The sequence below is a fragment of the Malaclemys terrapin genome, chromosome 7 (genome assembly GCF_027887155.1).
Source record: "Malaclemys terrapin pileata isolate rMalTer1 chromosome 7, rMalTer1.hap1, whole genome shotgun sequence".
NCBI lineage: Eukaryota > Metazoa > Chordata > Testudines > Emydidae > Malaclemys > Malaclemys terrapin.
Genome location: NC_071511.1, coordinates 52,278,433 through 52,300,921, shown reverse-complemented (window position 1 = coordinate 52,300,921; position 22,489 = coordinate 52,278,433). Strand labels below are relative to the sequence as shown.

At 61.1% G+C, this 22,489-nt stretch overlaps 1 protein-coding gene across 4 annotated transcripts in view; it reads right to left on the bottom strand.

Annotated features, from left to right (window-relative positions):
- Positions 1-276: 276 nt before the first annotated feature.
- The window catches only part of UBA7 (ubiquitin like modifier activating enzyme 7), a 68,579-nt gene continuing 46,366 nt past the window's right edge, over positions 277-22,489 (bottom strand). For 3 of the 4 annotated variants that reach the window (XM_054035411.1, XM_054035413.1, XM_054035414.1), the window contains 10 exons: positions 21,337-21,401; positions 20,688-20,862; positions 14,190-14,264; positions 11,230-11,419; positions 10,302-10,444; positions 9,648-9,740; positions 8,948-9,142; positions 2,084-2,185; positions 1,467-1,567; positions 277-614 (listed from right to left, as the gene is read on the bottom strand). In XM_054035411.1, coding sequence (XP_053891386.1) covers positions 479-614; positions 1,467-1,567; positions 2,084-2,185; positions 8,948-9,142; positions 9,648-9,740; positions 10,302-10,444; positions 11,230-11,419; positions 14,190-14,264; positions 20,688-20,862; positions 21,337-21,401 — 1,275 coding nt within the window. In that variant the 3' untranslated portion in view covers positions 277-478. The remainder of the gene's footprint in view (positions 615-1,466; positions 1,568-2,083; positions 2,186-8,947; positions 9,143-9,647; positions 9,741-10,301; positions 10,445-11,229; positions 11,420-14,189; positions 14,265-20,687; positions 20,863-21,336; positions 21,402-22,489) is intronic. The other variant, XM_054035412.1, reaches the window with a different exon arrangement.

The following is a 22,489-nucleotide window of genomic DNA, read 5'->3' as shown; positions in this document are numbered from 1 at the left end:
AGCTCCCATGAGGCGGCACCAGGCTGGACCCTGATTTGTGGCACAGAGTTGGCGCTGGTGCCAGACTGTCCCGGGACTAGGGGGTCCTTGAAACACCTCCAGCCAGGCCCCTCGCTGTTCCAGAAGCTGCCCGGGGAGTGGGGCTATTGAACCTGTTATGCCCCTCCCCATTTCAGCAGGAGAATTGCAGCAGGTGAGTTAACAGATGGAGGCACTGCCCAACCCTCCCCCTCCCCCCCTCCCCCCCCCCCGAATGAGCAGTCCTCTGGCTCCTACTGACGGGGCAGGGGTTTATTAGCTGTAGGGGGGTGGGGGCAGGCCTTGCTCCTAGTGCGCCCATCTACATCCTGGGCTCTCCACTGCCAGGCTGGTGAGAAGGGGGCCAGCGTCCTGCTGAGCATCTCAGGGGCCCTGTAGCATACAGCCAAGCCCCTGCTGCCTGTCTGTGCCTAGGGAGACGCCCAGCAGCAGGCTTCGCTCAGCCACAGGGCAGCCGAACATGCACGGGCGGTAAGACGTCGTCGTCCTGTTGGTCCTCACAGACCAGGTCCAGCACCAGGATCCGGGGGGGCGGCCAGGCTGCTCCAGAGGGGCCGCCCACCAGCTGCGTCAGTCTAGGGAAGGGGAAGGGTGAATAAGCCACGGGACATCCAGCAGGAACCAGGCCCAGTGTATATGCCCAGAGGCTGTGCCAGTCAACCCCCTGGCGACCCTGCATCAGTGGAGACTTGGCAGTGCCAGTGAGCACAGCCCTGGCTGGGGAGGGGGCTGGGGTCCAAGCACCCGAAGCCAGGTTTGAAGACCCCCTCTCTGTGGGCATCCAGCTGGCCTGCCTGGGGCAACACCCCAAGCTCTGAGTGACTTCCCATGTCAGCCCTGCGGGGGTTGATCCCTGCCCCTCGCCAGGCTCCCCTAGCGCCCCTCCCCATGCTGACCCTAGTCCCAGTCCTGCTCCTCGCCGAGCCCAGGGGTGCTGGCAGGGGTCTTTGGCTGGAGGAGCTCCCATGGCCAGGCCTGAGGGCAATGCCACCTGGCCCTCAGGGCCTTCCTGCTGAGTGCAGCCAGCAAGGGGCCGGGCGGGGGTCCCGATGCAGGAAGCAGGATGTTTACCCAGTGGTCAGACTGGCTGGGAGCCAGTGATGCAGCTGTCAGAGAAGGGGGGGAGCTGGAGTCCTGGTGAGTGGGGGGAGGGGCAGCAGGGGGCAGAACTGGAGCCCTGGAGAGGGGGAGAGGGAGGGAGGGGCAGGGGGAGCTGGAGTCCTGGCGACTGGCAGGGGAAGGGCAGTGGGTTACGCAGGAGCTGGTAGCGGGGGAGCTGGTGCTGGTCCCCAGGACCTCACTCGGGATGGGGGCTCGTGGGGTGATGCCCCCTGCTGCAGACCCATCAGCCCCCTGCAGAGGGAGGGCAGCCAGCCCAGGGCCAGAGGAGAGCCGGGTGCCAGCCCAGAGGCCCAGACAACGCCTACCTGCGGGCGAGCTGTGCCTCGCGTTTCTGCTTGGCCCAGAAGCTGGCATAGAGAATGGTCACCCCACACAGCACTGTACGCACTGGCAGACCGTGCACCCCCTGTAAGGCAGGAGGGGCGACAAGGATGAGGCAGGTCAGTGCCAGGCCCAGCACTGGGCACTCGCTTCCCATAGGCTTTTGTGGAATAGGAAAAAAGGAGTAAGTGGGGGGTCTCCCCCCATCCCCGGGTCTCTCCCAAGCCCCAGACGAGGCTGTTTCTCTAGCCATTGGGTAGCATCAGTGGCTCCCCCCAGCACAAGTCCCAGACTGGATGTGCCTGGACTAGGCCAGCATGCAGGGGGCTGTCTGGAGAAAGTGGGCCAGCCAAGACCTTCCCAAGCAGCCATGTCTGGCAGTGGGCACCCCAGAGAGACCTGGGTAGGGGGTGGGTGAGAGCTGTGGGGGAGGTGAGTGCCTGCCTGGGGTGGGGGCAGACTGCCCAAGGCCCAGCCACTGCCTCTAGGCAGTGGGGACAGGGCTCAGGTCCCAGAGGGAAAGGGGGGGTCAGCAGGATGGAGGGGGCACAGGCCTGTTCCCACAGCCCAGGGTCTGGCGGGGGGTGGGGGGAAGGGTCACCTGCAGCTGGTCCAGGAGCTCCTGCAGGCTCAGCTCCTCCCTGTGGGCGCCGATCCCGGGCACCTCAACCCGATGCCAGCAGCTCCATGTCTCCTGGCCATACTGGTGGGGACACAAGGGCAGGCTGATGTCAGCATGTGGCGGTACCCCCCACCCCTCTGTAGCCACCACAGGACCAGGGAGCTGGGTATCCCCATCTGTTCCCCCCCCACGAGCACCAGCTCTGTGCATGGCCATGGTACACTGGCACTGCCCCTCAACAATGGCACACCGATCTCTCCCTGCGCTGCCCATTAATACAGGGCTGCGGGTCGTGAGGGGCATCACCAGAGCTGGCAGGAGCTTGGGGCTGGGCTAGCAGGGGCTGTGGGTCAGGAGTGAGGGGCATTGCCAGAGCTGTGGAGGGAGCCTAGGGCTGGGCTAGCAGGGGCTGCGGGTTGGAGCTGAGGAGCACCAGCCGAGCCAGGGGGCGGTTTGCCTGGCTGGTCCCTTTTGCAATTCCCTCCTTTTCAGAATAATCAAAATCACTCCAGAATGTGAATTAGAAAATCCACATCCTGACAGTGGGGCCCAGAGCCTCCCTGGCCAATCCAGCACTCAGCCCACTTCCTCAATGCCTGTCCCAGTCCTGGCCTCTGGCTGGTGAGGGTGAGTGCAAACAGGACCCTGCATTTGGGCGCAGCAGTGTTAGGGCATGGGGGCCATGCCCAGCCCCCCGTCCCCTCACATTGGGACGGGCAGGATGCAGAAGTCAGGGCAAGACATACGGCCTGTGGGGGGTAGGGGGGGAACACTGGAGGTGGAGGCAGGGCACAGCCCCGAGCAGACTTGGGCATGAGCTCTGCCCTCCCCACGGGTCGCTGGAGCCCCTGGCTGGCCAGGCTGGGACAGGGGACAACCCCCCTCCCCTGTGGGCTGTGCCCAGGCATATAGCTCCCCTGTAAGCATTGCCGAGGTGAGGGACTGGCATGGCCCCCACTGCTGTCTGTGCCGCCAGCGCTGCCAGCGCCAGGGGGGTCTGGGCTGCTGAGCTCTGGAGAGGCTGGGTGGGGCAGCCCTGCACAAAGCCCCATTGAGGCAGTGCTCCCCCCGCACACACACAATCAGTCATTTCTTCTGCCAAGCCCTGCGGGTCTCTGCCCTGCACAGGACCCAGCCAGCTGGGGCTGGGGGCGGCTTCGACTGCCAACAAGCCAGGCCTTTCTGGGCAGCCCGGAAGTGGGGAGAGCACACAGGGCACACAAGGCTGTCAAAGGGGAGATGACTGGAGTACCTGGGGTTCGGGGGCAGGAGTTCTCACTGGCTCGGCCCTGGCATGGCTCATCCCCCCAACCCAGGGCCAGCATCGCCCCAGCTGGCTCCACCCTGGGCTGCAGAGATCTAGGGGGCAGCACAGTTGCCCCAGCCACCTCCTGCATCACAACTGATCAGCCCACAGCACTTCCCCCAGCCTCACAGCTTAACTCCCAGGCCTAGTGCCCACGCTACTCAGTGCCAGCCCCAGGGCAAGCTAGCCCCCTGCCCCTCCCCTGCTGGGCTCTCTGCTCTGCCTTCCAGCAGAGCCCCCACTGTGCCCAGTCCCAGCTCCCTGCTCCTGGCCACTCTGCCACCCTTCAGGCAGTGAGCTCATGGTAAGGAAACTGAGGCGCAGAGGCTGCAGGACCTGAGAAAGTCCCTGCAGCAAGCCTGGCAGAGCTGAGCATGGCCCCTGGATGGGCAGCTGGGGCTGGGTTGGGTGTGCTGGGAGTGGAACAGCCTGGCCATTTGCTGCAGCTGGCCCTGGCCATTTGCTCTTGCCAAGTGCTGAGCAGGACTCCACCCCTTCTCACCCGGGTGGGTCAAGGCATTAGCACCTGGCCGCTCCCCCCACCCCACCCCCTTCGCCACCTGCAGCCTGAGAGCCTGGCAGAGTTAACCCTGTGCCTGCCATGGCACAGCTCCTCCTCTGGCCCCCACACGGAGCTGGGGGACCTGCCCCACATCCCCTCAGCCCAGCCTGGGAGATGCCAGCTGTGCTCCTGGACTCCTGGGTTCAAGTCCTGCCTAATGCTGCCCCGCTGGGGGAACCTGGCGCAGCTCGTCTGATCCCAGCACCTCAGGTCCCCTCTGGGCAAGGGGATGGTGCTCCTACGGGGGCTGGCAGCAGGGCTGGCGCTTCCAGTAGGCGACCCTAGGCGGTTGCCTAGGGCGGCAGAATTTGGGGGGCGGCATTTTGCCGCGCTCGGCAGAAATTCAGCAGCGGGGGGTCCTTCCGCTTCGAGTTTTTGGCGGAAATTCGGCGGCGGGTCCTTCACTCACTCCAGGACTGGCCACCAAAGTGCCCCGAAGCCACGGAGTGGAAGGACCCCCGCCGCCGAAGACCCCAGGCCCCCTGAATGCTCAGAGAAGCGCCGCTCCTGGCTGGCAGGAGACTGTTCCACTCTTGCCAGCCTGCGCCCCCTTCCTGCCCCCAAGGGCAGCAGGGCGCTGACCCGGACGTCTCCGCTCCTCCGCACATTGAGCCAGAGCTCAGCATGCTCAGGGCAGCCAGGCTGCGTAGAGCCCACGGAAGCCAGCCTCTGCCCCTGCCGCCCTTGGCCTACTCTCCTGCCAGCCGCTGTGTGCTGGAGCCATGGCCCTACTGGTCTCCCAGCCAGGGAAGGGCTCCCCCAAGTCGCCCAGGCCTTAAGAGGGACTCCAGACCCCCTTGGGCTGCAGCTTGGACTACTCAGCAGGGGGCACTCTTCCCTGGTTGTCACGGGTTGGGCCAGCATAGATGAGGGGCTGTGCAGCAGGATGTGGGGCAGGGGGTTCTCCCGGGCCCACAGGGCTGGCCCCCTTGCCCCTGTAGGGGGTGCTCTCCTTACCCACGCTGGGACCAGCCTACAACCCCATTGCACCCCAGGCCCAGGAACTGCGGTGTTGCTGCTGCTGGGGTCCTGGCCAGGCTGTGGGGTGCCCTGCTCCTGGGGGGGTGCACTGCCGGGGGGAGGGGGGCGGTTGCGGGAAGGCAAGTGCAGGCCGGTAGCTGACCTGGCTGTGTTAGTGGAAATACACTGAGAGACAAATGTTTGGCGCCTCCTCTTCCCCACCGCCCCAGCCAGCCTGGCTCCCCTTCCCCCGCCCTCACAGGCAGCCTGGTTCCCGTCAGCGCTTCCTGTGCAGCAGGAAACTTGCCTCCTCCCCCGCCACATGGTCCCAATTTAGGGCCCTGCCTCCCCCACCCCACATCTGCTGCTCAAGCGGAGTGTCAGGCCTGCGGAGGGGAGCAGAGTGGGGGGTGCCCATCCCAGATGGGGGAGAAGAATGTGCGGGATGTCCGGCACAGGCTGCTGGGGAGAAGAGCTGGGAGGGTGCCCGTCCCAGACCTCGCGGGGAGCCAGGCATTGGCACACAGCGGGGACGGGAGCAGATGCTGGGTGGCGCTGGAGGGGGAGAGCTAGAGATGGCCAGGGGCTCCATGCTGAGCACCCAAACTTGGGACGGGATGGCCCCTGGCTCCACAGACAGCCTCTCCCCACCATGCCCCACAGACAGATGGCTCCTGCCCCCCACCCCACAGTAACAGGCCCTGTGCTCAGCCCTTGCTCTGCACACAGGCCCCCGCTGCCCCATGGCTCCCCACTACCCTACAGCCCCCCGCTGATCCCCAGAGTTCAGCCTGTTCCCCCGCTACCCTACAGCCCTCGGCTCATCCCCACAGCTCTGCCTACTCCCAGAACTGCCCCACAGTCCCCTGCAGATCCCCAGAGCTCTGCCCACTGCCCTGGAGCCCCCCACAGCTCCGCCTGCTCCCCCCATTACCCCACAGCCCCTGCTAGCCCATAGCTCTGCCTGCTCCCCCTGCTGGCTTACAGCCCCCCACAGCTCTGCTTGCTCCACCCTCTGCCCTACAGCCCCTGCTACCCTGCTGCCTCACAGCCTCCCGCTGATCCCCAAACCTCAGCCTGCTCCCTCCTCTGCCCTACAGCCCCCCACTGTCCAACAGCTCTGCCTGCTCCCCCGCTGCCCTACAGCCCCACATTGCTCCCCACAAGCTCTGTCTGCTTCACCCGCTGCCCCACAGCCTCCCACTGCCCTACTACAGCTCAGCCTGCTCCCCCCACTGCCCCACAGCTCTACCTGCTCCCCGCACTGCCCCACAGCGCCTCCACTGATCCCCTCAGCTCTTCCTGCCCCCCGCCCTACAACCCCTCGCTGTCCCACAGCTCTGCCTGCTTCCCCCACTGCCTCAGAGCCCCCCACTGACCCAGAGCTCTGCTTGCTCCCCACACTTCCCCACAGCCCCCCACTGCTCTGCCTGCTCCACCCAATGCCCTATAGCCCCCACTGCCCCACAGCTCAGCCAGTTCCCCCCACTGCCCCACAGCTCTGCCTGCTCCCCGCACTGCCCCACAACCCCTCCACTGATCCCCACAGCCTTGCCTGCTCCCCTGACTGCCCCACAGCCCTTCCACTGATCCCCACAGCTCCTCCTGCTCCTCCCTGCCCTACAGCCCCTCGCTGCCACACAGCTCTGCCTGTTCCCCACATAGCCCCCCGCTGATCTCCACAGCTCTGCCTGCTCCCCCCACAGCCCCCAACAGCTCTGCCTGCTTCCCCCTCTGTCATACAGCCCCCCACTGCCCCATATCTCTGCCTGCTCCCACTGCTTCCATATAGACCCGCTGCCCCACATATCTGATGCTCCCCCCACTGCCCTACAGCCCCCCACTGATACCCACAGCTCTACCTGCTCCCCTCGCTACCCTACAGCCCCCGACTGATCCCCACAGCTCTGTCTCCTCCCCACGCTGCTCCACAGCCCCCCGCTGATCCCCAAACCTCAGCCTGCTCCCCCCTCTGCCTTACAGCCCACCGCTGCCCCACAGCTCTGCCTGCTCCCCCCTCTGCCCTACAGCCCCACACTGATCTCCACAGCTCTGCCTGCTCCCACTGCTACCCCACAGCCCTTCATTGCCACAGAGCTCTGCCTGCCCCCACCTCTGCCCTACAGAACCCCGCTGCCCAACAGCTCTGCCTGCTGCCCCGCTACCCACAGCCCCTCATTGCCACAGAGCTCTGATGCTCCCCCCTCTGCCCTACAAAACCCCACTGCCCCACTGATCAGCCTGTTTCCCGCTGCCATACAGCCCCCCACTGATCCCCAAAGTTCAGCCTGCTCCCCCCACTTCCCCACAGCCCCTAACAGCTCTGCCTGCTTCCACTGCTTCCCTATAGACCCCACTGCCTCTCATATCTGATGCTCCCTGCACTGCCCTACAGCCCCCCACTGATCCTCACAATTCTGCCTGTCCCACCTCTGCACTACAGCCCCTGCTACCCTACAACTCTGCCTGCTCCCCCCTCTGCCCTACAGCCCCTGCTTCCCCAGAGGTCTGCCTGCTCCTCCCTCTGCCCTACTGCCCCCCACTGCCCCACAGCTCTGCCTGCTCCACCATCCGCTGTACAGCCTCCCACTGTCCCACAGCTCTGCCTGCTCCCTCCGCTGCCCTACAGGCCCTGCTGCCCCACAGCTGCACCTGCTCCCCCCTCTGCCCCAGAGCCTCCCGCTGCCGCACAGCTCAGACTGCTGCCCCACAGATTCACCTGGTCCCTCCACTGCCCCACAGCCCTTGCTGCTCCCCTCACTGCCCCACAGCCCCATACTGATTCCCCAAAGCTCTGCCTGCTCCCTCCCGCTGCCCTACAACCCCCCACTGCCCCACAGCTCTCCCTGCTCCCCCAGTTCCCCATAGCCCCCCACTGCCTCACAGCTCTTCCTGCTCCCCCCACTGCCCCACAGCCTCCCATAGTCCCCCACAGCTCTGCCTGCTCCCCCATCTGCCCTACAGCCCCTCCCCACTGCCCCACAGCTCTGCCTGCTCCCTACTGCCCTACAGCCCCCAACTAATTCCCACAGCTCTGCCTGTGCCTCCCGGTGCCCCAGAGCCCCCCAGCTCTGCCTGCGCGCCCCCGATGCCCTACAGCTCTGCCTGCTCCCCCTGCTGCCCCACAGCGCTCTCGTGCAGCAAGGCCTGGCCAGGGGTAGGTCAGGGGTAGCTTCGCGTGGTAGAGAGAAGGGCGGCTACAGGGGCTGTCTGAAAGCTGCTTGGCCATGCCCAGGCAGCTGTTGGCAGAGCCCCGGTCCCTGGGATGCTGGCTCCCAGCACGGTCCAGGCGTCAGGGGCTGGACAGCTCCCCACACTGTGCGCACAGCGTCTAGGCCCCCCTCACATGCTGGGCCCTGTGCCCAGGCAGAGGGCAAGGCATAGGCCTGCAATGCCCCAGCTGTGGCTCTCCTTGCTCCAGTACCACCCAGAGTGGGGGATCCCTAGCTACAGCTGCAGCCCATTGTCCAGAGCTATGCTCCCCTCCACCACCACTGAGATGCAGCCCGTGCTGGGGAGGAACGCGGTGCAGCCAGGCAGCCACCCCAGAGCCGATAACAGCACACAGAAGATGGGAGTGTAACAGTGAGCCAGGACCCTCGGCGCACCTTCCCTGTGCCAACCTCCCCACGGCCACAGGCTGGGGCCATTCCCACACTGTACCTCCAGGGCACAGTCCCCGTAGGGCCACGCTGGGGCATCAAGCCAGCCGTGACTGCCAGGGGAGACTCTGTATGGGTCTCTGCAGCACAGCGCCCCTTGTGCTGCACTGGGGCATAAGTGCCAGCCCTGACTGCCGGGGAGACCCTCACCCTGCTCCCTGCAGCACAGTGGCTCCTAGTGCTGCACTGGGGCATTGGGCCAGTCCTCACTGCCAGGGCGCGGGCACCAGATTCCGGCATCCCCCAGCCACTGACTTTGCTGCCCTTGAGGAGGGCCTATTCCCCCTCCTTGCCACTCAACCCCTGCCCGGGTGCGGGGGAGGTCATTGGCAAGGCCGGGCATGGGGTCTCACCTTGTAAGTGGCTGGGGGCGACAGGGGCCGGAAGCGGGCGAGCAGCGGCTCCGCAAGCTGCAGGAAACTGTTGCAGTAGGAGCCGAGGTCCCGGTGACCCCACACCAGCTTGTAGAGCTCCAGGCATGCCAATCCGGCCACTGCCGCCGTCGTGGTGGCAATGGCGGGCACAATCCTGCCCGCTACCCGCTTGCTCTGCCAGGCAACAGGGAACTGTGTCAGCAGCGGCTGCCAGGGCGGGCGCAGGGCCCCAAACCTCGCAGCTATCCTGGGGAGGCCTTCGCCCCACCTCCACCTCCGCCCCCACCCCTCATCTGTCCCCAGGGAGGCCCATAGCCCCAGCCCCGACCCCACCCTGTGTCTGTCCCGAGGGGGCCCATCATCCGACCCCCATCCCACGTCTGTTCCCGGGGGCCCGTAGTCCCACCCCCAACCCATGTCTGTGCCCGGGGGGGGACCGTCACCCCACTCCTGCCCTGTATCTGTGCCCAGGGGGGCCCATTGCCCCGCATCTGTCCCCGGGAGGCGCATGGCCCCGGCCCCACCCTTCATCTGTCCCTGGGGAGGCCATCACCCCACCCTCGCCCCGTGTCTGTCCCTGGGAGGCCCATGGCCCTGGCCCCGCCCTTTGTCTGTCCCTGGGGGTGCATGGCCCTGCCCCCACCCCACCTCTGGCCCTGAGAGGACTGTCCCCCCGCACCTTGTGCCAGTCGGCAGGGGCGATGCCATAGTTCGCAGCCCGCAGGTTTGACGCGGCCATGATGAAATCCACATGGCCATTGCTGTCGTCATCCTGCAGGGCCAGTGCGAGAGGAGCGTGATGAGAACTGGGGGCGGGGGCACACGGGTGCCCAGCACGGCTCTGACATGAACCCCTGTTCTGAGTGACACGGACACCTAGCTGCCTGGCAACTCTGGGCACTTCCCGACCCGTGGGTCTGCCTGACCCCATGTGGCCATGCCAGCCCCCTGCTTGACCCACGTGGCTTCAATAGCCCCTGCCCAACTGCTGCCTGACCCCACGTGGCCATGCCAGCCCCTGCCTGACCCTGCTTGCCCACCCCGGCCCCTGCCCGACCCTGCGTGGCTTCACTGGCTCCTGCCCGACCTCACGTGGCAGTAATAGACAGTCCCTACCCAGACAGCGCCCACAGGGCAAAGACCAGCCCGCTGATGGGGCCGTATGCTCCACCCTAGCCCCTCATGCTGCCCCTGGGCACATTGGAATCTCCTGCAGCCCCAGCCCCTGGGCGATGCCAACCAGGCCGGCCACCCACCCCAGCCACGGCTCACAGCACACCCCCACCCCAGCACCTGGGGGAGAGTGACCCTGGCCAGCGCAGCCCCCCGCTACCTTCTCAAAGTGGATAGGCTCCATGAGGTGGGTGCTACTGCACCCCCCCTCCAGCAATGTCCGTCTGCGCTCTGCCAGCTCCTGCCTCAGCGCTGCCAGCTGCTCCTCATCTGCAGGGGACACAGAGAACAGTGGGGCTGCAGCTGGGGGCTGGTCCCCTGGGCCCATCTGTGGTACTCAGGAAACCCCTGAGCCAGCAGCAGGGTGGGGCAGCTCTGGCAGGGAGACTGGGGCTGAGCGCCGTCCTGGGGTGAAGCCACGGACAGCAATGTCCCCAGCAGGCACTGCCCTGGGCTGTTCTGAGATGGTGCCAGGAGCCCTGCCAGGCCAGCAGAGCAGGGCCTGCGTGGTGCCCATTGGGGATCGGGGCCAGTACACACCTCGGAGGGGCCCAGGGACAGCATGGGACCTGCAGCCGAGCCTCAGGCAAGGAACAGGCCAGGCTCAAGCCCTGCCTGTGCCAACGCCCTCTGAGCCCTAGCGAGGGCGGTGTTGGAGTCAGGGTGCCCTTTTCCCCAGGGAGCCAGACTGGGACAGGATTCCCCTGGCCCAGGTGGGGGGGCACCCACCCGCCCTGGGCAGCAGGTACAAATGGAGATGCAGGCTGGTGGGCAGGGGCTGTCCAAGGCGGCGCCTGCGAGGGAAATGTCAACTCCAGAAGGGTCCACGCCAGGCCAGCGAGCCTGCAGGTGTCTGCAGAGGGTGATGGGTTGCTCTGTGCTGGGTCCTGGGGTGCCTGGCCGCCGACTCCCACAGGACAGAATAGAGCCCCCCCCCACCCACGTCAAGCAGGGCTCCCTGCCCGCCGGCACCAGGCAGAGCCCCTCCCACCCAACTGGCACCAGGCTGAGCTCCCTACCACGGCCGGCACCCACTTCCCTTCCCCGCTGCACAGCCTCTGGCACCGCGGCCCAAGCATGGCCCTTACCGACACAGCCGGGCACCTCCTCCATTTCCTCCTCCGTGACAGGGATCCGCACCCCCACCTCCCTCTGGAAGGGAGGCACGGCCATGGCCCGTAGTGTCTCCCTGGCAGCTGCCCGGTCCCGGGGCACCTGCAGCCTGTGAGTCTGGGCAAAGAGGCTTGCAGCTGCCATGATATAGTCCATGTGGGTGCTCTGTGAATACAGCCTGGCTCAGCGCGGGGGCGAGGCGGGGGGGAGGGCAGTCCCTGCTCCCTCTGTCCCACACTTCCCTGTCCGACCCCTCCCCCTACACTCCCTGCTCCACTCCTCCATCTCCCACCTCTCCCACCTGCCTGTACCTTCTGCACCATCAACCACCCACACCCAAAATGATTGCCCAGTGCCCTTGCCCATCCATACCCTGCACCATCACCCACCCATGTCCAGCACCCTTGCCCACATGCTGGCCTGTGCTCTGTACTGTCACCCGTCCCACCCACCATTGCCCTGCACCATCATTCACCCGCCAGCCTGTACCCTGCACCAGCACCCGCCCATACTTGGTGCCATTGCCCTGTGCCATCATCCACACACCCGTCTGTCTCTGCACCCACCCGCCTCTACCCTGCACTGTAACCCGCCCACGCCCGAAGTCCTCGGCCACGCACCCACTCGTACCCTGCACCATCACCCAACCATGCCCGGTGCCCTTGCCCACCTGCCTGTGTGTACTTTGCACCCAGGTCCAGCACCATCATACAGTCGCCCGCCTGTACCCTGCACCGTCACCCAAGCCCAACACCATCATGAACCAACCTGCCTGTTCCTTGCTCCGTCCCACTAACCATCACCCTGTGCCATCATCCACCCACCCTCCTGTACCCTGCACAGTCACTCGCCCACACCCAGCACCCTTGCCCACCCGACTGCTGGTACCTTGAACCATCACCCGCACACACCCGGCACACTCGCCCACCTACCGCCTGTACCCTTTACCGTCACCCGCACTCGGCACCCATGCCCACCCATCCTTACCATCACCCACCCACCCGCATCCTGCGCCGTCACGCACCCATGCCCAATGCCCTCACCCCCCATTATCACCCAGCGCTGTTGTCCGCCCACCCGCCTTTATCCTACATTGTCACGCATGCCCACCTGCCCACACCCGGCACCATCACCCACCCACCCATACCCTGCACCATCACCCGCCCCCGCCCGGTGCCCACCCACCTGCCTGTGCTCTGCATTGTCACCATCGCCCTGTGCCATCATCCACCCGCCTACCTGTACCCTGCACCGTCACCCGCCTATACCCGGCACCATTGCCCTGGCCATCATCCAGTCGCCCATACCCTGCACCATCTGTGATAGAATAGGGAGTATTAACCTGGTAATGTTGCATGGGGGTTTTACTAGTTTACTGTCTTCTGCTAACACGGGGCATGCCTCCGTTTCCCTGGGGTACTGCACCAATACTAGATGGTGATGGGCAATAAGGGTGTGACATCACTAAGGGATGATATTTGATGGCCAGCACGTAAACGATGGCGGCTGCCCTTCGGAACCTAAGCCCAGGAGGGGTTGGGGCCAGGTGATACCTTCTGCCAGGGAAACTGGACAGAGGCTGGAGGAGGAGCTGGTAGTGTGGCTGGGTGAGACTGCTGGAGGGAGTTTCAGTTTGGAGCTGGCTGGGGAGATGGAGGGAGGCCCAGAACCTGGGTCTGGGCTCCCCACCTCCCAGGATGGACCTGACTGAGGGGTCCTGTTTTCTGTACCTACAAGCTCTGTTTTAGACCGTGTTCCTGTCGTCTAATCAACCTTCTGTTTTACTGGCTAGCTAGAGTCACAGTGAATTGCAGGAAGTGGGGGATGCAGGGCGTGACACCATCACACGCCCATGCCTGGCACCCTCGTCCACCCACCCGCACACTGTGCCCGGCACCATCACCCTGCATCATCATGCACTCGCCTACCTGTAGTGGGGGGAGGGATAGCTCAGTGGTTTGAGCATTGGCCTGCTAAAGCCAGGGTTGTGAGTTCAATCCTTGTAGGGGGCCACTTAGGGATCAGAGGTAAAAATTAGTATTTGGTCCTGCTAGTGAAGGCAGGGGGCTGGACTCAATGACCTTTCAGGGTCCTTTCCAGCTCTATAAGATAAGTGTATCTCTCCATATATTTGGGGGAGGTCTAGGTTGGATATTAGGAAACACTAATTCACTAGGAGGGTGGTGAAGCACTGGAATGCGTTACCTAGGGAGGTGGTGGAATCTCCTTCCTTGGAGGTTTTTAAGGCCCGGCTTGACAAAGCCCTGGCTGGGATGATTTAGTTGGGAATTGGTCCTGCTTTGAGCAGGGGGTTGGACTAGATGACTTCCTGAGGTCCCTTCCAACCCTGATATTCTATGATTCTACCCTGCACCATCACCCACACACCACCTGTACCGTCCCATGCCCAGCACCCTCGCCCACCCACCCACCTGTACCATGCACTGTCACCCGCGCTCACTCGCCCACCCACCATCACTCTGTGCCATTATCCACCCGGCTGCCTATACCCTGCACCATTGCCCACCCACCATTGCCCTGCACCATCATCCACTCGCCCGCCTGTACCCTGCACCATCACCCACATCCAACCGCCCACGCCTGGCATCCTCGCCCACTCGCCCACACCTGGTGCCATCACCCAACCACACTCACCCACCTGCCCCCAGGTCCCTCAGCCCCTGCCCCAAGCACAGATCCTGCCCCTCACAGTCTCACCCCCAACATGAGCCCTGCCCCTAGCATGGGTCCCACCCCTTGGGCCTTGGTCGCCATAACCCAAACTCTAACACAGGCACCACCCCAACAGGGGCCACGCCTCATCCACTAGCCCCAGCACAGAGCTCCCTGCAGCTTGGGTCCTGGCTCCACCACTGGCCCTGCCCCCATAGCCCCAGCCCCCACCCGCAGGCACCCTCACCTGCTCCCCACTTACATTGTCGCAGTCAAACTCCAGGGGTTGGGGGCATCTCTTGGGTCCTGCCCAGAAGGGGACCCCGGGGCTGGTCTCCTGAGGACAGGGGAAGCCAGGGGTCAGGCCAGGGCCAGCAAGAGGCCCAGCCAATGGAGGCTCCCCTCCCCGTGTGCAGCTCCAGGGCAGGTCATAGGAACCAGGGAGCTGAAGCTCCATTGTGGGAAACGCAGAAGGGACTTGTGGGCTCAGGGGACCCTGCGGGAGGGTGCACTGGGGGTTTGGGGGGGCCGGGAGGCAAGGGCCGAAGGGTTAGGAGGGCGTCAAGAGGTGGATTGATAGAGGCCCGGGGGGGATGAGAGCCCAGGAATTCAGGGGGGACCAGATCCATGCGAAGTACAGGGGGCAGAGCCTGGTGTACTGAGCCTGGAGGCCCTGGGGGTGATTGGAGCCCAGAGGGATCAGAGCCCAGGGTATGAGCCAGGGGATTGGAGCCTGGGATACCAAGCCGGGGGCTACTGGGAGGTGGGGATCGGAGCCTGGGGTACACAACAAGGGGGGATCAGAGACCCAGGGCACTGAGCCGGGGGGATCGGAGCCAGGGGCATTGATCCAAGGGGATGGGAGCCGGGGGCACTGAACTGGGGGGATGGGAGCCTGGGGCACTTTAGCTGGGGGGATGGGAGCCCGGGGCACTGAGCCAGGGGGATGGGAGCCCAGGGCACTGAGCCTGGGGGATGGGAGCCCGGAGTACTGAGCCAGGGAGATGGAGCCTGGGCCACTGAGCTGGGGGGATGGGAGCCAGGAGTACTGAGCCAGGGGGTTGGAGCCTAGGCCACTGAGCTGGGGGGATGGGAGACAGAAGTATAGAGCCAGGGGGATCAGAGTCCGAGGTACTGAGCCACGGGATCGGAGCTAGAACTATTCAAAAAGGGGGATCGGAGACCCAGGGTACTGAGCCAGAGGGGATCGGATCCAGGGGCATTGTGCCAGGGGATGGGAGCCCAGGTCACTGAGCCGGGGGGATGGAAGCCCAGGGCACTGAACCGGAGGGATGGGAGCCTGGGACACTCAGCTGGGAGGATGGAAACCCAGAGTACTGAGCTGGGAGGATGGGAGCCCGGGGCAATGAGCCGGGGGTATCAGAGTCTGAGGGATCGGGGTCCGGGGCACTGAGCAGGAGGGATCAGAGCCCAAGGTACTGAGCCAGAGAGATGGGAGCCCGTGGCACTGAGCCAGGCGGTGTGACATTATTGACATGAACTGTGACTGTATAGATCATTGCTGCAACGAAGGTGTGACGTTATTGATATAATCTGGGACCATATCGATCATTGTTGCAACCAAGGTCCTGTAGTGGCACGCAAATCTTGTATAAAGGGGGTCAAATGGGGTGTCTAAGACAAGGTTATGGTTTACTGGTTATGATTATGCTGTCTATATGTGTGTATCAATTTTGTAGTTGAAGTTATGAATATTGGCTCTATACTGTCTGTATTTCAAACTTATGCTATGCTGCTGGGTGACATCCCAGACAAACTGGTGTTAGCTCTGCCTAGCCTGCTTGATGGCCCATTAAGGACCATCAGCTATACAATGGACCCATTGAGAGAAGGCAAATATGCCTTGAGACTCAGCAAAGTATGCAGGAACTTGCCTATGTGACTCCAGACTCCATTTTGCTGTAATTTTCCACAGTAAGAACAAAGAGGTGTTCTTACACCTGGAAAAGTCTATATAAGACTGATGCCTCATCTCCATCTTGTCTTCAATCCTGCTTCATACCTCTGGAGGAACTTTACTACAAGCTGAAGCTTTGAACAAAGGACTGAGGACCCATCCCAGCGGGGGATGTATTCCAGAGACTTGATATGAACCTGCAGTTTATTCTATCGCTGCTGCAAGCCTGAACCAAGAACTTTGCCATTACAGTATGTAATTGATTCCCTTTAACCAATTCTAACTCTCATCTCTATCTTTTTCCTTTTATGAATAAACCTTTAGATTTTAGATTCTAAAGGATTGGCAACAGTGTGATTTGTGGGTAAGATCTGATTTGTATATTGACCTGGGTCTGGGGCTTGGTCCTTTGGGATCAGGAGAACCTTTTTCTTTTACTGGGGTATTGGTTTTCATAACCATTTGTCCCCATAACAAGTGGCACTGGTAGTAATACTGGGAAACTGGAGTGTCTAAGGAGATTGCTTGTGAGACTTGCGGTTAGCCAGTGGGGTGAGACCGAAGTCCTCCTAGTCTGGCTGGTTTGGTTTGCCTTAGAGGTGGAAAAAACCCCAGCCTTGGGCTGTAACTGCCCTGTTTGAGCAATTTGTCCTGAGTTGGCACTCTCAGTTGGGTTCCGCCAGAACCGCATTGTCACAGTGGCGTAGTCGTGCTTGGATCCACAGAACCAGGTCAATTAAGCTTTGGGTCAGAACCCCACGTTATCCAAATTTGAATTTTGGGATTGAGAGTTTGGTTGGTTAAAGAACAGTTGCAATGGGTGAGCAAAGAGCTTATGGGGGCCTTGACAAAAAAGCCCTGAAAGATTTGCGTTCAGAAAAGGGGATAAGCTTTAGAAAGAAAGCTACAAATCAAGAACTGAGAGATCTGTTAATGGCCAGTGATCAGAAGGCAGAAGCAATTGAAATGCAAAAGGCAGCAAGTAAACTGCAACTTGAGCATGAACAAAGACTGACGGAAATTCGATTGCAGGAACTAGAAGCTGAGGCAAAAGTGCAAAGATTTCAGCTCCAAGTCAAAAAAGCAAGGGAAGAAAAACAGAAATTGTATCCTCTTGAAAGTCCAGTTTATAACAATGTTGGTATGTTGTATAACTCTGAGCAGTTGTCTGGGTGTAACCAAATGTACCCCAATACTGCCACCTTTTATGTAAATGCTTTTACTGTGTGTTCAGTAAAGGGTGGCTCCATAACTTGTGCCAATGCTCTGTATGGGAGTGGTAATGAAAAATTCACAGAGACTGTAAAAGTCAATAGTAAAAGCTGTTTAGGGCAAATTATGGCTTCTAACATCACTCTTGTTAAAGCAGATCTTGTCAAAGAGGAAGATTATTTACCAAATCAAAGTGTGAATGTTGTAGTCCTCTATGAGTTTACTGTACGCGTGCCTTTAGCCAGAATCCACCTTGAATGGAATGGTGCTAAGCATGAAGTTATAGCTGGTGTAAAAAAGTTATTGCCTAAGGATCTTTTGATTGGGGAAAATGTTAAAGCTTTGTTCAGTCCAGGTAGTCAGTCACAGGACAGGAATGATCTTAAACCTGTGTCTATTGTGGGCAATGATTTGCCTGGGGAGGGTTGCTCCAAAGGTTTGTATGAGAAGAGCTATTTGTTTGTAAATGAAGTTTCTGAATGTCGGTCTAGTGTCTCCGAAGTGAATCTGGAGTTAAATCAAGAGCAGCAAAATCTTATTGGGCAGGAAAATGTTTCTCTGGAGCAGATTAAAGTGGATGGTCAGGTGGAAGCCCTAACTGAGGAAGGAAAGGGTGGAGTTTTGATGGGTGATGCATTGGTGGCTAGTACAGCTTGTAAAAGTGAACCTGAAAAGGGTAACTGTGATTTGCTGGCAGTGGCTCAGTGTAGTAAGAAGAGCAGTTTATCTGTTGGGAGTGGCAAGGTGCCTGGTAAGGAAGCTGCCCCACTCTCCCAGTCTTTGTCTGTAATCAGCCCTGTGTGCTGGGACAAAGGCCTTGTCTTCACTTCCCGGAGGGTCCGGCGGCACGCAATCGATGTTCTGGGATCGATCCCGGAAGTGCTCGCAGTCGGCGCCGGTACTCCAGCTCGCCGAAAGGAGTACGTGGCATCGACGGGGGAGCCTTCCTGCCGCGTCTGGACCGCGGTAAGTTCGGACTAAGGTACTTCGAATTCAGCTATGTTATTAACGTAGCTGAATTTGCGTACCTTAGTCCGAAGTGGGGACTTAGTGGGGACCAGGCCAAAGGAGAGGAAGGCAGGAAAAGTTTGGAGGAGCCAAGGCAGCCTTGTGAGCTGATGGCTTTGTCTAGTCAGCAGTTTGGGAAGGCAGGGATAGTGGAAGATGAATGTCCCTATACCTTACCTGTTTCCTGTGTGGAGAATAGTGATAGTGAAGGAAATGTGCCTGTATCTGTCAGGGGTATTGACTTGCCTATGGAGGAAGCTACCTCAGTCTCCAAGAAGTTGTCTGTGAACAGCCCTGTGTGCTGGGACAAGGGAAATGAAATCCTGAGCTGTGTGTCTGGTAAAAAAGATGTCTCCAGCTCTTCTTTGTCTGTGGAGCAGACAGAAGGTGCCTTTCAGCCTGTGATGGTTGAGAATAGTGCAGTTGTCTCAGAATTGGTTCTGAATTCAACTAAAGCCCAGGAAGGGAATGGTCCTAAGTCTGTGTCTACTGGGGCGAATGGCACTGTAACTAAGTTGCATCCAGTTAGTGTCTTAGCAAAATCCCAGAGACCAGACAATTCTGGTGCTTATATTTTTCCTATTGCTAGTGTGTGGTTGGTAAAGGGTGTAGCAACTCTGTCTAATCAGGGTAATACCCTAGCCAGGGCACAAGGAGAGCATGAAGGTGATTTGGTTGTGTTACCTACTGATGGTGTGGAAACTTGTAGCAAGAAGGAAAGGATTCCTGAAGTTGTGTGTGGCAAAGGGAAAGGAAATGTTTCTAACCTTTTATCTAGGAAGTCTATGGGTTTGCCTGAAAGGGGATTGTGTAGAAATCTGCCTGATGGGCCAAAGGTGATCCTGGATGTAAGTAAGACCCAGAAAAAGTCTGTTGTTGCTCAGGAAAGTGTTCCTTCACCCTAGGTGAAGAGGGTAAGGGCAAAATTTCTGTGAGGGGTGATTTGCTGCTTAGAAAAGCTCCTGGGGAAAGGAATCCTCATGGTAATCTGTGCAAGCAGTTCCCTGAAACTGAAGGGTGTGAGAGTGATTTAATCAAGGAAGTTTCAGTTCCTAACAGCCAGAAATTTTCTGTTGTGAATGGATCCACTGACTTTCCTTTTGAAAGATCCAGTGTGGGTAGCTTTGAGAAGGTCTCAGATGGAGTAAGAGCTGTTAAGAAAGTTGAGCAACCCTATAACCAAGTGGCTGTGTTTGGCCAGCTTGTTGGGAAGACAATGGTGTTGGAACAGGAATGTCTCCATTCTAATTCTTTAAGTGAGCAGTCTGTGCTTCAGGGTCTGAGGACAGATTTGGTTACTGGTGTTTCAAAGCAGAACAGTTTTATGGCTAAATGCTTGAGGATGCAGAGGAGAGCAAGCAAACTCTCACCCTCAGATTCTTTGGATTTGTGTGGTATCTCTTTAAGACAGAGTCCAGCCTTGGAAATGATAGCAGTTAAGGATATGAAAACTGGTGGACTGGCTCCTGTCTGTGGTAATGCAAATTACTTGTCTGGCTGGGAGGGGAAGGACTTGCTAATAGCTGTTAGCACAGAGAGCCCACCCCATCAGCCAGTGAATTCTGTTAAGCAAGAAAAATCAGGGTTTGATCCTGCAGGACAAGGAGGAAAGAAAAAACTGAATTTTGCAAAGGGAAGCAACAGGTTAACCCTAAAATGCCCAAACTCCAATGGTATTGAGCCAAAGGTGTGGCATGACAACCATGATTGTAAATGGACACTTGCAATGGATTTGTTGTTAATGCTAATGGTGATTTTGTAACTAATGTGTTGCAGTGAGGTAAAACCAAAGCCCTCTCTGTCTGGTTTGGTTTGCCTTAGAAGTGGAGAAACCGCAGCTTTGGGCTGTGACTGCCCTGCTCTAAGCAATTTGTCCTGAATTGATACTCTCAGAAGTGTCCCACCAAAAGCAGCATCTTTACAGGGGAATGGAAGCCCGGGGCACTGAACTGAGGGCATCGGAGCCCTGGGTACTGAGTCGGGGGGATGGGAGCATTGAGCTGAGGGGTGGGAACCCGAGCTACTGAGCCGGGGGCAGGGGGGAGGGATGGGAGCCCGAGCTACTGATCCGGGGGAGAGCGAGGGGGAGGGATGGGAGCCCGAGCTACTGAGCCGGGGGGGGGGGGGATGGGAGCTTGAGCTACCGAGCCGGGGGGGGGGATGGGAACTTAAGGTACTGAGCTGGGGGGGGATGGGAGCCAGGGGCACTGAGCCGGGGGCATCGGAGTCCAGCGCACTGAGCCAGGGGGATTGAAGGCTGGGGTACTCAGCCGGGGGGATGGAAACCCAGGACACTGAGCCGGGGGATTGAAGCCCGGAGTACTGAGCTGGGGGGGATCAGAACTAGGAATATTTAGCCGGGAGGATCGGAGCCTGATGTACTGAGATGCGGGACCGGGACCGTAGCCAGGGGTGCTCAACAAGAGGGACAGGAGACCCAGGGTACTGAGCCAGGAAGTGGGGGAGGGAGACCGGGGCACTGAGCCAGGGGTGGGGGGATGGGAGCTGGGGGGGGGGGATGGGAGCCTGGGGCACTGAGCTTGGGGGCACTGGGGGAGAGATTGGAGTCCGGGGCACTGAGCCGGGGGGATGGGAGCCTGGGGTGCCCGCGGTGCTGCTCACATGGCCGGGTGGGAAAGCGTGCAGCAGGTTCAGGATTGTGTGGTGATAGAGGCTCTCCCAGCGCTGCCTGGCCCAGCTCACACAGTCCTGCCAGCTGCGTGGCTTCTCCTGCAGGCTGCTTCGCACCCCCTCCAGATCCTGCATCGTCCGCTGTACCTCCAGGAAGGCTGGGTCCCTATGGGTACAGGGCAGTGTCAGGCTGAGCCCTAGTCCCACACACACACAGTGCAGCACAGTGCCAGAGCCAGGGCCAGCAGGGGAGGGTCACCCAGCCAGGGAGAACCCAGGCATCCTGGACCTTTCCAGGCTGGCCCCTGAGCCCTGGTACGTGTGAGCCGCTGGGCCACAGAGACCACGGACAGGCCCCAATGTCAGAGCCCCATTCCGGCCCCCCAAATCCTCAGTGGCCCCCTCAACTGCCCAACCCCTGCCCCCCAGAGTCCCCCTCCAGTCCCCAACCCTCACACCTCCCATCAGCCACCCAACCCCCCAGAACCTCCCTCAGCCCCCCACCCCCCAGAGGCACCTTCAGCTGCCCAACCCCTGCCCCCCAGCACCCTCCTCAGCCCCCCAACCCCCACAGCTCCCTTCAGCCACACAACCCCCACCCCCCAGAGCCACCCTACAGCCCCCTCCGGCCCACACTCACTCCAGGAATTTGTTGACATTCTCCGCAGGCACCTTGAAGAGACCGTCAAACTCATCCCGGGCCCACTGTAGGGGAGGGGGTGAGTTACACACAGGCTGGGGTTGCCCCACTCTCACCCAATCCTATCAGGGCATGGGCAGGACCCCCATGCTGCCCCCTGGCGCGGCCCATGCTGAGGGCCAAATGCTCTGGCTGCTGGGTGCTCAGAGCCCCAGCAGTGGGGCGGGAGCAGGGGCAGGAGGCCAGGGCAGGGGCTTTCTAGGAGGGGGCCCGGCGACAGCTCCTGCAGCCCCCAAGGCCTAGTGCCAGGCCCCAAGACAGGGAGAGAGGCAGGGCCTGGGCCGTGCGCATGGTGTGTGCAGGGTGCGGGGCTGCATGTCCAAGGGTCTGTGTCGGTGGGGGGCAGCATGTGAGTAGGGGGCAGCGTGTGGGCAGGAGGGGCAGTGTGTTGGCTGGGAAGCAGGAAGGCCCTGCCAGCAGCCCCGACAGCCCATTCCTCTGCCAAATAAGCAGGCCAGAGGCTAGGGGCCCAGTGCAGGGCTGGGAACTGCAGTGCCCGGAGAGCCACTTGGCAGATCAGATAGGGTTACCATATTTCAGCAAGCAAAAAAGAGGACGGGAGGAGCCCTGCCCCCGTCCTGCCCTAGCCCCGCCCCTGCCCCTCCCACTTCCCGCCCCCTTCAGAACCCCCAACCCTCCCCCATTCCTTGTCCCCTGACTGCCCCCTCCTGGGACCCCTGCCCCTAACTGCCCCCCAGGACTCCACCCCCTACCTAAGCCTCCCTGCCTCTTGTCCCCTGACTGCCCCCTCCTGAGACCCTCCCCCCATCCTAACTGGCCCCCTAGGACCCTACCCCCTACCTGTACCCTGATTGCCCCAACCCTTATCCACACCCCCACCCCCAGACAGACCCCTGGGACTCCCACGCCCCATCCAACCACTCCCCACCCCCTGACAGCCCCCCCCCAAGAACTACCGACCCATCTAAACCCCTCTGCTCCCTGTCCCCTGACTGCTCCGATCCCTCTCCCCACCCCTGCCCCCTGACAGCCCTCCCCCAGAACTCCCAAACCCCCCCCCCACTCCTTGTCCCTGACTGCCCCCTCCTGGGACCCCTGCTCCTAACTGCCCTCCAGAACCCCACCCCCTACC